This window comes from Gastrolobium bilobum, unplaced genomic scaffold, assembly GCF_033153095.1.
Source record: "Gastrolobium bilobum isolate Gb01-03AN ecotype WA unplaced genomic scaffold, APGP_CSIRO_Gbil_v1 utg60788, whole genome shotgun sequence".
In the NCBI taxonomy this organism is placed as follows: domain Eukaryota; kingdom Viridiplantae; phylum Streptophyta; class Magnoliopsida; order Fabales; family Fabaceae; genus Gastrolobium; species Gastrolobium bilobum.
In genome coordinates, this window is record NW_026898525.1 from 87190 (window position 1) to 102863 (window position 15674).

At 34.8% G+C, this 15674-nt stretch overlaps 1 protein-coding gene across 1 annotated transcript; it reads left to right on the forward strand.

Moving 5' to 3' along the window:
* Nucleotides 1–7893: 7893 nt before the first annotated feature.
* LOC133317051 (uncharacterized) lies at nucleotides 7894–10023 on the forward strand. Its single transcript, XM_061518843.1, has 3 exons — nucleotides 7894–8160; nucleotides 8264–9057; nucleotides 9867–10023. Exons 1-3 carry the CDS (start codon nucleotides 7894–7896, stop codon nucleotides 10021–10023), a joined length of 1218 nt encoding a protein of 405 aa, XP_061374827.1.
* The last annotated feature ends 5651 nt before the right edge of the window (nucleotides 10024–15674 follow it).

Below are 15674 nucleotides of genomic sequence, written 5' to 3' on the forward strand. Positions count from 1 at the left end.
CATCCAGGAATTTAATTGAGAATGTTAGATACGGATTTTCCCGCCGAATAGTGCACGTATCAGTGACAGGCTGGGACGAGTAACGGGAGAGTTTCCTGAGAGAGAAAATTGGAAAGAGTAATTTAATTTAGTTTTTTTTTTTTAAAACAATTTAGTTAATTTAAATTATTATTTTTTTGCAGTTCGATGTTCATTTCTATATAACTGTGTTAATCTGTATTGTTATAAAACAACCTCGATAAAGCTGACATTTATGTAGTACTCTAAATTTCGGAATTAATGTGATCGACTATGTTCCTTCCACTAAAATATTGATATCTGAATTAATTTATTTCTTTTTCTTTTTTTTTTCTTTTTTCTTTCTCCTATCTCCTCAACCTTTTCTTCCGTTCTCTCGCCAGAGTCCCATTAAATGATTTCTCGTTGGGACCAGAGAAACTTTGCTCCTAAATTTGGGACAGTGACCAAAGTGCCACGCTTGGACAAAAAAATTATCAGACTGCGACGCCAACAATAAATTTTGTCAAAATGCCACGCGGCATAATTCGCTACACAGTGTAGCGAATTATGCATGCAAGTAATTCGCTACACAGTGTAGCGAAATATGCCACGTCAGAACCAAAAATGCCACATGTAGCGAATTTCTCAAAATTTGACATGTGGCATTTTTGGTTCTGACGTAGCATATTTCGCTACACTGTGTAGCGAATTACTTGCATGCATAATTCGCTACACTGTGTAACGAATTATGCCGCGTGTCATTTTGACAAAATTTATTGTTGGCGTCGCAGTCTAGTAATTTTTTTGTCCAAACGTGACAAAATGGTCATTGTTCTCCTAAATTTCAATACCTCAAATAAAAAAGGAAAAAAGTAAAAAAAAAAAATTCAATCATTTTGCTTTGAATCAAAACAAAATTATTTTTTTTTAATCACTTATACTCTATAAAAAAATTTATATAAACTTACCCTTAACACTGTTAGAAACATAATTAATTTGTCATATCTTATCATTCTTAGAATAAAAAAAATGTAAGAATATTAGATACTTACATGGAAAACAAAAATAAAAAATATAATGAAAAAATATCAAATATATATAAATTAAGAAAAATAGATTAAGAAAAAAAATTAATATCATAAATTTAAAAACTTACAATAGTAACAAAAAATAATAAAAGTAAAATAATCAAAATAGGCTAAATTAAAAAGAAGAAAATAAACCAAAGACAAAAAAAAAAGACCAAATATTTCTAAATAAAAAAAGAAAAGAAAATATAATGAGGAAAACAAAAAAAAAATCAAATATGTTAGAAACTTACAAAACTTATTTCTTTTTCTCCTATTTCTTTTTTGTCTTATTTTTTTAAATAATGATAGACTAAAAGTAAAAAAATAAAAAATAAAAGGAAAAAAGATCAAATATATCTAAATAAAAAAAAACTCCTAAATTGGCATATGTTGCTATGGTAAACGAGCACCTAATATATAACACCTCACATATTTGAAATGCATTATTAATAATTAAATTGTGGGTTAAAGGGTTTATTTAGTGAAAATCTTGAAATTCATTCGGGTGGAAATACACACTAAGAATAAAATGGTAATTTGTCAAATACGCAACCCTAACCTGTGAAAATGATAGATCTGAACATTATTTGATGAAAATAAGATCGAAAATGGATTGAGAATGAAATTTGGAGTGTATAGGCAAGTTTCTGAAAAATTGATGAATAGTGATTTTTATCAGATAAAATGGCGGTGTAATTTCACTGGGTAACCCAGAAACAGGATTACTGCTCTAGGATTGGATATATGTTGAAAGAGGTATTTAGAATCAAGAAAAATAACCTGTGGGATTATTCGGTGAATTTTGATGGTTTTTGGGAAAACATGTCGATAAAACACAACTAGGGATAAAATCGTAAATTCACCAAATTACCGGAAAAAATTGAATTCATCTGTTTAAGTATATTTAATGGACTTTGATGAATGTTAAAAATTTGATTAATTGGATGGTTCATGAATTAAGTGGTGATTAGCGGGTTAAATGAGTTGTTTAAATGATATTTCATCTTATTAGAGCCTATGTGGCAATCCAAGTCACTTAACACTCTTCCCTTTGAATTCTCTCTCTCTTGGCAGCAGCTCCTTCTTTGTGAAACAGCAGCAAAAAACGTGAGCCACCATGGGTGAAGCTTGAAAACCCAACCCATTCATTTCTTAATGAAATTCCAATTGGTTAGAAGCAAAGTAGCTTAGAATTCATGTGGGAACAAAACCTCTAAGCTAGAATTCCCTAAAAGCTTGTGTGTGGAGAGATTTATGGAAGAGAAAGTGGTGACCTAACATGCTTTGAGGGGCTTAGGAGCTTGCATTGTTTCAATGGAAGCTTGAAAAACAATCATTTAGTGATTCTACGCACATTCATGGTAAGACTTCTTGATTTCCATTGAGTTTTCTTATGGATCAAAAATCTATGTTGTTCTTGACTATGGTGGTGTGTGGGGGTTGTTTGAAGAGGTTGGATGGCCTTGCTCCTTTAGAATTATGTGTTTACAATAACAAATAAATGGTGAAAAGCTACTAGAATTTTAAGGCATTGTTTATGACACTTAGACAAAAATTCACAATGGAAAAGTAGTGAAATTGTGAAGAATTTGATAATGTTTAGATGAGGAGTTTAACATAGGTTTGGATGGATTAATGGTGGATGAGGTTCGATGATGATTTTAATGGATGAAATGTCTTGAAAAGTTCTTTGGACCATCTTAATTATTTTCGAAAATCTGTCATGTGTCAAGTCTGCCTGGTAGTTTAAAAAATTAATTTTTGGAGTTGTATACCTCCAAATGGGGCAAACAATATATGAATTTGAATTCCTAGATGTCTACTTTCTACCATAAAAATTTCAATTCATTTGGCAAGGTTTTAGATTTTATATGAATTTCCTACCAAAGACTATTTTTCTAAATTTTTAGGCAACCAATTTCGAAAATTGATGACCATGTTGGTGGGTTGTGAATTAGATGGATGGAATGACCCATTAATGTGTATACCTCGACCTTAATGATGAAAATAAAGTGGGAATTGTTATTAATTGTAACTATGGGTATTTAGGATGTTGAGGATCTAAGACTGATGATAGAAAATAATGAAATTCATCAATAGTATGGCTTATAGGGTGATGGGCAAAAATGGGTGCATGAATGAGTATTGAGTTCATGTAATTTTGATTAATTGTTTTATGTTGATTAATTGGATTGTGAGATGATGTAGCTTGAAGTCAAGTGATTACTTGATATTGAATCAAGCTTTGGAGGAAGTTTGAACACTTTACTTGGTGAAAAATTAGGTAAGTCATTGGACTTGAATTTCTATATGTTTGCAATTGTGAATAATCATTGAGTTGATTGCAAATGATAATTGGAAAAATTACCTTATATAGTTGACTTAGTAAAAATTGTGTTGCAGATTGCTTGCTTGGCATTAAGGGCTTGGCAAGGAAGAGTTTGCAAAGAGGTAAATCCTTTGTCCTGAGGTTAATCCCCATGTATACTTCGTCCTGACCATTGGGGTAGTGGTTGGAATTGTGAACTGCAATGGTATGTGCTATAATATAATCATGCATTTTGACATATTGTTTGATATATGTTTTGATATACCTGTATCTCAAGACATTAGATAGATTTGAGGGGATTTCCACTGGATAGGCCTCTGTAGGGAGTTCTAGTTGGTATGATGCCATAATGTTGTCTTCGTTTTGGGAGCGATACTAGGAATGTATCGAGAGTTATACGATGGGTGCCTTGAATTATATCCCGGGGATATATTCTTGGATTCAGGCCCAGTTTTGATTGATTGGTGTATGCTCTGTTATATGAGTATTGTTATTGTTTTACATTTGAGTGAGACATTGGGTGGAGTGACCCTCCAAGACCATTGGTTTATTGAGATTGTCAAATCTCACCCTGTCTTACGGGGCTTACATTTCAGGTACTACTAATACGGCAGGAAAGACCCTGGGCAAGAGGCCCACATAGGGTTATATTGGCATCTTGTAGTATATTGGCATGTGGATGCATTTTGTGAGGTCTTGACATTGGATATCTATTTTGAAGCAATGACATTCATGTTTGTGATTTAATTAGCATTTTGGACTTAGGGTATGAACATTGGATATTGCATGACTTGACAAGTTTTATGCATAGATGATGTTCATGCATCATTTTGGTCTAAGTTCAATAGGATGTAATTATTGTATATTGCAATTGAAGTTATTATGTAATAGTTATATTTGTTTAGTGATTTTAAATCTTAATTGCTTCACTTGAGGATCTTGTGCTTAGTGCCTCCTCCTTGGACCCTTGTGGTGGTATTGTGGTAAGTTTTCACTCTTTAAAGTTATTTCCAAGGAGATTGAATATAGGTTGAAGATGATAAATAGTGATTTTGTGAGTTTATGAGTTTGAGTTAAATTGAAGCTAAATCCCTTTACAAATGTTGTTAGGAATGATAAATAGACGGTAGAAATGAATTTAGATTGTCATTTTAGCATACTTTGAGATTTAGAGAAATCTATGCTTGAAATTTAGGATTTTCTTGCATTGTTAGCCTTGGTTGGTTGTATGTTTGATGGTGCCCCTTGTATGGCTAGGATTGAGGCAAGTGGACCAAGTGGAGTGACTAATTCGTGTGGTTGTGTTCAATTGAGGAAAGGAAAGCTTTGAGAAAAGTTCAAGTGTAAGGTAAACCTTTGGACCATGAGTTTGATTTCCTTGAATGTTCCATCATACTCCGTTGAGGAGGAACGATTTACGAGGTGTGATATGTAATGATGATAGTAATTGTATGCTCTTGCATTAATAAATGTTATGATTGCTTAATGATTATTGGTTGATGTTTGATTGTTTACAAGTAATTGGAGGAATGGTTGATAGATGTAAGAATAATGAATGTGGTAATGGTTGAGGATTTAGATTGAGGTTATGTTGATAGTTGAGAGATGAGGTAATGAATGATAAATGAGAAATGATTGAATAGTCCTTGGATCAGTCCAATGAATGTAACTAGTATGATGGAGGGGTGGTCTTCCTTGGAGCCAACCCTAAGGAGAACTCCTAGTGGTTTTTACCTGAGAGGAACAGCCCTTAAGGATCCCTCTTGAAGCCATCACGCCAGTAAAGACTTCCCCTGGAAACAGCCCTATGAAGATCTTCAGGTGGTTTGTCTTACCCTTGGAAACAACCCTATGTGGATCTCCTTGTGGTGAGAGCCAAAGAGAGACAGCCCTGTTGCGAATCTCTCTTGGAAGTGCCTAGATCATGACGAGGATGATTGGTAGTGACTTCCCTTAGAAATAGCCCTATGTGGATCTCTATGTGGTAAGAGCCTAAGAGAAACAGCCCTTGAGGATCTGTCTTAACAGCCCTTGAGGATCTGTCTTAACAGCCCTTGAGGATCTGTCTTAGAAGCCCCTGGTGTGAGATTGTGGACTTTTCTTGGAAACATCCCTATGCGGATCTCTTTGTGGTGAGCACCTAAGAGAAATTACCCTTTTTAGATCTCTCTTGGAAGTCCATGTGATGTTTATGGATAAGAATGTGTTAAGCTGTTATGATTATGTATACACCGGAAGTGAACCTTAGGGTGTAGTGATCTCCAAGGACCCCTGATTTACTGTGATATATTTGTATATCTTACCCTGTATTGTGGGACGTCATTTCAGGTACTGATAGAGATGAGGTTGAACGAGGCAAGAAGCATGAGTAGATTGTACGTGATAGCTGGACATTTTGAGTTGCATGCCATTTAAAATTGTTATATGTGTAGGCCAATTGCACCATAATGTGTATATGTGTTTATTTGGAGGCCATATGATGTATTTTAGAGGACTTAGTGCATGATCATTGTAATGGTAATTGCCATGTTGTTTACGGGTAATGGCTTTGATCATGTTTTTTTTTGTAGCTAAGACCTTTGACATGTAATTATTTTGAAGAGGATAGTTATAATTGAGATATTGATACATTGATACATTGATGAATGTGAATTTATGTTTTATCAATTTGAATTGTATGATGGATTGATGAAATATATGTGGAGTGTGAGAACCTCATAGTGTGTGACCATGGTCGGTAATCCCTCATCAATTAGGTACCAAGAAGTTAGAAAATGGAGGAGTTAATTCCCCTAGTGAAATAAATGAAAATAGGAGAATTTATGTTTTGTACAGGTGGAGGGCGCTTAAGCCCCCTCATGAAGAAGCTTAAGCGCCTTGAGACCGAAAGTATTTGAAGATTTAACCATTGAAGGAGGCTTAAGCATCTAAAATGGAGCCTAAAGCGCCCAAAGAAGGGGGCTTAAGCGCCCTGGTGCACCTGTGCATGGAGAAATTTATGCCGCAGGGGGCTTAACTCTTCGAATAGAAACTTAAAAATTATCTGCCCGAGGGGGCTTAAGCACCCAGCAAGGGGGCTTAAGCCCCCAATCCCTGTTTTAAGAAAAAGCAATTATCTTTTGAAATAAGTAATAGGGACCCTTTAATTAGGTCTAATAAATATAGTAAATGATGTTAAGCGTAATTTTAGTTATTCCGCAACTTCACACGGTTATAATCACGAGATTGGTAGATTAAATTACGGTCTTGTTAATAAAGAAAATGAGCAACATTTTAAAAAGAAAAATTTATCTGTATTCTTAATTGAATCAATGTGATTGTAACTGCGCTTAATATCATAAAGTAATGATAGCAAAATTGTTCTAGAACGAGGTATTATATTTTATGGTATGAGATTGTACAGTTGGGATAAATTATAAGAATTAATTTGTATTACCTATACTAACAAGATGTATCTACTTTTCGATAGCCCATTGATAACTCGTATTTTATTACACTTATTTGTTACTTTTGATTAGTAATTTTAGGATTTATTTGAATAAAATAATGATTTTTTGAGTTAATTTAGATTTTTAGTTTTTGATTGGGTTTAATTTATTTTCGTCAGAATTTTTCAGCTTTACGTTACTTCTGTATTTTGGACATATCTCTGTCCACAGTTGTCGGATTGACTCCGTTCTTGTTGGGTTTTCAGATAACGCAGAGGGATACAATTCTTATGAAGAGCTCGAAGCCCAATTCAGACTGGAAGCTGGTCAATTTCTGATGCCAAGTTGGACGCATTTTGCTGAAGTTTTATTTTATTATTGCACTTGTAATTTGAATTGCAACCTGGACCTAAGGTGCGGATATTCTTCAAGGGAATAACACCTGCTTCCAGAATGGTCATTAATCCCGCAGCATGGGGTCATTGAGACAGAAAACTCCCACTCAAGCATTGGAGTTATTTGAATCTATGGCTTCTTTAGAGAATGAAAGTGTTCCGACACACCCAAAGAAAGGGATATATCAGTTGGAAAGTAATGATGCTATGTTGGCTGCATAGAAGACAATGTCTCAACAATTGACGTCCCTCACATCAATGTTTGAAAATTTTCAAGCATATACAATCCAAACACAGCCACCTCCACCAGTTTGTGACTTTTGTGGAGGAAAGCATGAGAACACCAATTGTGTCTTGGAGGAACTGAAGCAGCATCAGTGAATGGAATCTGGAATGATCAGAGAAAATCAGGAAACTTACAGAAGAATCAAAGCAGTCCATATGGTGATACATATAATCCAAGGTGGAAAAATCACCCTGGATTCAATTACAACTCCACTCAGCACCAGCTCAACCCACCGATTCCACCACAGTCATAACCTTCGCAAAGTAATCCTTCTGAGTTGGAAAAAGCATTGAAGGAACTCTCAAGTACAACAAATGATTACATCAAAGGTTCAGAAACTTTCAGAAATGAGACAACTTTCTTCATGCAAGAAACCCGAACTGCAATGAGAAATCAAGAAGCATCAATCAGAAATCTTGAAACTCAGATCGGGCAATTATCCAAGCAAATTTCTGAGAGGGCTCAAGGTACTTTTCCAGGTGACACCATTCCAAATCCAAGAAGGGAACACTGCAATGCGATTACTACTATGAGCGAGAAAGCCATTGAACCTGTGGTAAGGCCTTCAGTTGAGAAAAAGAAAGATGATGAACTTGCGACTGAAAAGGAAAAAGAAAAGAAAGTTGCCAAAGAATCTGCTGCAGAGAAAACTGTTCCTGAAAAGAAAGAGTTTCAAATGGGAGAAAAATAAAGCTCAAGAAAGGCAAGAAAATCCATTGGAGCTCTCACCTTATGCAAAGATTCCATATCCGCAGAGGTTCAGAGAGGAAATCAAAAAGCAGCAGTATTCCAAGTTCCTTGACATTTTCACGAAGCTGCAAATCAATATCCCGTTTACTGAAGCCTTGGAGAACATGCCCAATTACGCAAAGTTCATGAAAGATCTTCTATCACGAAAGCGTAAGCTACAAGAATGTGAGACGGTGACTCTGACAGAGGAATACAGTGCCATTATCCAAAAAAAGTTGCCTCCAAAGCTTAAAGATCCAGGAAGATTCAGCATTCCATGTAACATAGGCAATATGGAAGTGAAAAATGTTCTATGTGATCTCGGTGCCAGCATCAACGTGATACCACTATTTATGATGAAGAAACTGGGGATCCCTGAAGTAAGGCCAACCAAGATAATAGTTCAACTGGTTGACCGCTCTACAAAACAAGCTTATGGAATCATTGAGGACATACTGGTAAAGGTTGACAAATTCATCATTCTTGTTGATTTTGTCATCCTTGATATAGAGGGAAATTCTACTATTCCTATGATCTTCGGAAGACCTTTCTTGGCAACCTCAGGAGCGCTGATTGATGTACCGAAGGACGAGTTGATCTTACGGGTAGACGGGGAGCAAGCAATTTTCAAATTCTTTGACAAAAAAATCCCCTCACCTATAACTCATTCGGAAAATCAAGTCTACTATATTACTGAAAAGAAAGGAGAAGAAGAGCACAAAGAGAATTCTCCTCAAGAAGGTAATCCAAAGGTTAAAATGGAAAAGCTCAGGAGCAAAGGAAAGCATGTAAATCCAAATTCAAAGTTATTGAGCCTACTGTATCTCACTCATATGCACAAGAGTACTATGGGAGGACATAATTTCTGAATGATGGAGCTTGGTCATCACTAAGCTCATGCTTTGAGCCACCATGATCACAAGTCAGGTACGTCAGGCTCGTGACGTAAAACAAGCGCTAGTGGGAGGCAACCCAATAATTTTTAACTTTCAGTATTTTAAGTTTCAGTATTTTATTTTAGTAGTTTAGTTTAGTTCTCAGTTTTTTTAATTTAGTTTTAATTTTAATTTATTTTAGTGTTAATTCACATAAAAATAAAAATAAAAACATTGAGGCTCATGATCAATTTTTCTGAGATGGATTTTCAGGTATGTATGGGAATGAAGCATGAACAAGTACGCAATTCTTATTGATTTATATGTTTTGTGTATAATGTTTAATGGAATCATTGAGGTTAGGGAATACTTAAGGAGAAGAATGCAAAGAAATCATAATTTTTTTCTAAATATAGAGAGCTTAAGCTCCCTAAAGGAGGCTTAAGCCCCGAAAATACAATTCCCCTCTGCCTGAGCGCGCTTAAGCGCGCTAGATCGCACTTAAGCGCGCTCCACATTTAGAAATCTTCATTCCCAGGGCACACTCAAGCCCCCAGAGGGAAGCTTAAGCGCGCTAAATAAAATTTTATCCCATTCCTCACTACCTCAGAGCGCTTAAGCGCGCTCATCATTGACATTATGCATGTTGTTAAAGTATTTCGGTTCCATATACTCATTATTATTTTCAGATGCATCTGAATATAAATCTGGGAATTGTTTTGTGGAAATTGTACTAACTTTACAAACATGCTAGATACTCGAATGTTGATATGATTGCAGACACTACACATGATGTTGCTGATATATATTATGCTGATGATGATGTTGTTGCTGCAGATGCCACAACTGGTAATGATCAGGATGCAGCAGAGGAGAATGATACACCCACCACTGATATGAAGGAGGATTGAACCCCATATCAGTTTTAGACTCTTATATTTTATTTCGTTTATTTTGTTGATGCTAGTTGATGGTAGTATGAGATGTATGTTGAGACTAATCCTGGTTATGATTTTTGTTGGACATGACATGCTGACATAGTTCATTCTCTGACATGTGTGCAGAATACAGTGTCAAATCTTTCTGATTTCTTGCTTTGGAGTCTTTTAGATTTAAATTAATTGCTGAGGACAACAAGATTTAAATCTGGGAATGGGTACCACGTAATTCATCAGACCACAATCCTCACATGGTCGGAAGGAAAGAATTCATGATTACCCATAAATTTTCCAACATGCATATGCAATGATTCAGGGGAGATTTCTCAATATTATTATATTTCATATTATCTTATTCCTTTTATTTATGTTATTTTAAATTCGTATTAGTTTAAATTAGATTTTAATTATATTAGTTTACTTTAAAAATTTTAAATTTTAAATTTAGTTTTTAAATACCCCACCCATCTTTAGTCACTAAATGTTAGTGAAATTTTTAAATGGTGAAATTCTTTGTTTTTAAGTTCCATTGTGCTTGATGTATATGCATAGTGAATAATTACAGTAAATTGATTGATTACTGAAATTAAGAGTATAATGATGTAAATTTATTTTCACACATAAATGAGCGTCAGTCAAGCATGCTTCATAATTCACTGGAATAAGAGAAAAATAACTAAAGTGATCAGATAGAGAGTGGAAAAATAAGTATCACACCCTTAGCCGTGAGCTACTGAGCCAAAACAGAATTTTTTTTTGTGGTGTGAACTTCACTGTATGAAACCCTCTAGAACTTGTTTTGTTTCTTTTTGAAATGGTCTGTAGTATACAATTGTTGAAATGATAGAGGCAGTTCTTTCTAAAAGCTAGATAGCCAAATAGCCACCCAGATTTTTATCCTTAGTTGAAGCCCCTTGAGCCTAGGCCTATTTATTCATTAATCACATATTATGAATAACCACTCCATATACATCCTCACCTGAACTGATTAAATTTCAAATTTAAATGAGGGACTAGATATGATTGAAACAAAAAGAAAGAAATTCAAACTCTAGTGTGTGGAAGAAAAGGTGAAAAGAGGAAAAGCCAAAAAGTGATGGAAAAGAAAAGCAAAGAAAAAGGTTGAAATGTGTATCTGTACAAAAACAGAAAAAGAAAAACAAAAGGAAAAAGGAAAAGAAATAAAAGATTCATATTATCATTCTTGGGGAGGGGGCTGAACCTTTAGCCATCACTGTTCCCCCGCACTCCGGATTAGTCCCATAGCCGGCTCAAAGAGTCGAAGCTCGTGGGGGATACCGGAGGGATCCAACTCGTCTCAAAGAGATAATTAGGGTTGGGTAACTCCAAAAAAAAAGATTCATATTATATGAATAAGTGGAAGAAGAAAAGAGGAGAAAGGAAAATAAGGGAAATCTGTTTACTGTACGTTGAACAATCATATATAAATTCCTCTTTGAAATTGAATTTTGATCAGTAATCTTAAGCCACTTATCCAAATAATTCCTTTCCTTTTACCTAAGCCACGTTACAACCTTAACAAAGACCTCTTGATTAACCTAGTATACCAATTAGACTATGGAGAGTGAGAATATAAACAAGCCTATGGTAGTGTTAATGCAGTGAAGTAAGAGTGAAACACATACCCTCAGACATTGAATGTGAGTGAATAAATGAAAATCCCAATGAGAGGGTGTTGTGAAATTGAATTGTACTACTCTTTATTTTGAGAACTCATGTTATGATTCTATGACTAGTGAGTTGTGAATGTTTACTTGAGTTTGATGTGTCATTAACTTTTATCAGATCTGAATGCTCTGAGTTCTCATTATTGGTCAGTTTCTTGTCTGTTATTCATTAAGCATGACCTATGAAGCACCGACACTTCAAAAACTCTGACGTGTCGTGTCCGACACTTCCCGACACTCTGACACTCCCCGACACTCCGACACGCATTATAGAAATTCAAAAAAAAGTTCAAAGGTTGCGTGGCATTGAATTTTTAGTTTCAACTATTAGATTCGTTGGATTATAATTACCATTTTATTGAGTTTAATATAAATATTTGGGATATATTATGTTTCTTTGCAAAATTGATGAATATTATAAGTTTAGTATCATTTTTTGTTAAATTATTGAATATTAAATATAATATATACTACATAAATTAAAAATATTATTTAATATCAAAACGTGTCCTAACGTGTCAAAATCTAACATTTTTTAAAATTAACTTGTCGGAGTGTCGTGTCGTGTCACGTGTCCTATGTCAGTATCGGTGCTACATAGAGCATGACTAGCCGTCTCCAAACTTTCCCATAGTTTTATTCTGTTTAATTGCTGAGGACAACAATGTTCAAATCTGGGAATTGTTGATAAACCTTTAGTTTATCTTGTTTTATGGACTAAAATAATATGAATTATCTAATTGAACAAGTCAAAAACTAGGGTTTTAATCGGATAATCATGAACATTATCTGATTGTTACTTGATTAAATAATATTTGCTATTTTTAAGGGATTTGATCATAAAGAGATTCAAATATGAAGAATTTGGATACAGGGAAATCAAATCATAAAAGATGATGGATCAAGGTGGAAACAAGAAGATTGAAGATCTTATCAAGTTGTTAGCAGAGGGAGCTTAAGCCCCCATTTCGAAGCTTAAGCTCCCTAAAAACGCATTTGCCACTGCCTCAGGGCGCTTAAGCCCCCAACTCAGGGCTTAAGCGTGCTGCCAGAAGAAAGCTTCAAGTCGAGGAGCGCGCTTAAGCGTGCAACGCGAACTTTGCCATCACCGTCCTAGGGGGCTTAAGTGCCCCGAAAGATCCAACTTAGGCCCATCCAAGTATTCCACTAGGATACGAACTCTTGGCCAATAAAAGCACCATTGGGGACCAGAATTAATTAACTTTTCATATTCTAAGAGAGTCTTTGGTGCTTGGAGGCAGAGGGAAGGCAGAGAAACATCCAGTTCATGTTCATGAGCAGCGGAGACAGATCGGAATCAAGTCTGCACTGGAGATATTGAAGATTCACCAATCATCTATGGAGTTTGGGGGAGCTTTTATATTGTCTTTTGTTCTTGATTTTGATATGTCTGGCTAGTTCTTTAAGTAGTTAGGGTTAGATGGATTTTAGTCGATTTATTATGCTTTGAACAATTCGTCTGTTAATTTTCCTTTATGTAATGAATGAAGTTATCTGTTTTTAATGCTTTATATATGCTTGAATCTTATATAATAATCATCGGTAAATGCATGACAATAGGGATGTTGGTGTGTGATCCATATCTGATAACTTCATCGTAAACATTATGATTCTAGGGATAGACATAGGGTTTGCGTAATCTTTAAGATTCTTGAACTTAATGCTTATGTTCTTGGGGAATAACCGGGGAACTAGGGTTCTTCCAAGATCGTGAAGGTTTAAGGTAATAAGGGATTGATCCCTAATTACATGCGAAAGAATTGATTAGATTGATACTAAGGACGATTAACATTAAGAAGGAATTCAAACATAATAAAGAGATTAAAGGAAGTCGAACCCCTAGCTATGTTATTTTAAATTAGTTAATCCCATCTTTAATTTCTTGCTTTTATTCTTGATTCATTAGAGTAAATCACATCTTTAAATTTTTATTTTAATTCTTGCATTTAATATTTTAAATTCGAAAATTCAAATCCTGTTTCAAATACAACTTTGATTGTCCAACTTAAGTTGCAATAGTGAATTGGTGCTTGAACCGTAATCCTCGTGGGAACGATCTCTTACTTAATCATTATATTACTTGTACGATCGGTGCACTTGCCATGAGTAGCAACAGTGGCCTCCTGAAAAGTTTTTCCAAGAAGTGTGTGAGTGAGGATAAAGTACGCTGAAAAGTCTCGTGTTAGTGTGTGGGGATAGTTATTGACCCAGGCTTCCAGCATGGGTACATGAATGAATCGAATCGACACTCGAAAGAAAGAGATTCCAAATATTGTGCAAGTATTAGACTGTATAGTTGAGGATAGCATATAATAATTAATCGGTACTATCTATACTAACAAGATGCATCTATTTTTCGATAGCCCATAACGGAAGAACTTCATAGTTAAGTGTGCTTGACTTGGAGCAATTTTGGGATAGGTGACGTCCTGAGCGGCCAGGCGTTACAGAATGCATACAATATTGGATAAAGTGTTTGAAATGGATAATGACTGTAATTTAAGCAACTATGAATATTACCTTGGATATTAAGTAATGATCTAAATTGTTGTATGATATTAGTTAATAAAACAAAGAAGATGTCATCAAAATTTCTAAGTAAATAGCCAGTTTTATATCTAACTTTGAGAGACCATATCTCCCTCCACACTTGGCCAATTAAGGCGCAACATACCTCATCTTCAAAATTAGGATGTTAACTATACTTTCATAAAATTCGGTGTCATTTAGAGTTATATAAACTGCCCAGTTTTTGTTTGAAGGCAGAATAGAATGCCCTGTTCCGCGCTGTAAGAGGCCACTTTTATCTATGTTTTTGTAAAAATTCATATCTCCCTTAATTCTTACTCAAATTAAGCTTACGATATATCAAATTGAAGGTATAGATGTCTATACACTGTATAAAATTTGAGAGCAATTGGATAAGTAGAATGAATGCAATTTAAAAATTGCGAGAGATGTTTGGTGACCCGTGCGCTGTGAGTTGGCAGTTTTGTACGTCTAACTTGCGACGAGTGTATATCCTTCGTTTCTCATCGAAACAAGGCGTACCTTATGTCAAATTGAAGCCCTAGATGTCTAGTTTATTTAAATTATTTTTGGAGAAATTTCTGGTCACGAAAATATTTCTTTGTCTTGGGATTTATGAATTGTCATCAAATTTCCTATAGTTCCACCGTCATTGGAGAATTTTCTGGTCATGAAAATACAACGAGCATATCCGGAGTTATAAAACTCCAATTGAGGCGCGTTATACCTCATTGGAAAGCTAGAACAACTTAGTTTAACACACTAGAAGATGGAAATTTATGGATATGTAGTCTATCTGTAGTTTTGAGAAAACTGTAGGTACCTCAAGTCGGTAAAACGTCAAATCGTGTAATTAAGCTTTGTTTATTTATGGAAACCATTTAGCAACCTTAGATAGGTGCTGTATGATAGTTAAGCAATAGAAATTAATGTTCCGCAATTGTAAATTGGTTATGATCACAATTTTGGAATTTGATAAATACGGTTGTTTAAATATAAACGTTGTTTTAAAAAGGAAAATGTTTTACCGTATTTTAATTAGCTGCTATGATTGTAACTACGCTTAGTATTATATGTGATGATAACATATCAGTGTACAGTGGGCTGTTACATAATGTCTTTGATTCCTGATGAAAAAAAAACATATTTGAATTTAGATAATGTTTTGAAGCAAGATGGTAATTTTGAACTTAAGGATGCCGAATTCTCAAATGAGATTTTAAATACCTTCTCATGTTCAGAGATTCCTAATCATAAATTAAATTTGAAGGTTACTATGTCAGTTATGCTGTTAAGAAATATTGATCAGTCAAGAGATCTATAAAATAGCACAAGATTGCTTAATTCAAGATTGGGCAACCGTATTGTTGAGGCAACTATTCTTAC

Excerpts from the sequence above, each read along its gene's own strand:
- LOC133317051 (XM_061518843.1), top strand. The coding sequence starts at position 7,894 with ATGAGAAATCAAGAAGCATCAATCAGAAATCTTGAAACTCAGATCGGG. Across the intron at positions 8,161-8,263 it reads AATCTGCTGCAGAGAAAACT|AGGTTCAGAGAGGAAATCAA; the intron begins GTTCCTGAAAAG and ends CCATATCCGCAG. Across the intron at positions 9,058-9,866 it reads TCAAAGTTATTGAGCCTACT|ATACTCGAATGTTGATATGA; the intron begins GTATCTCACTCA and ends CAAACATGCTAG.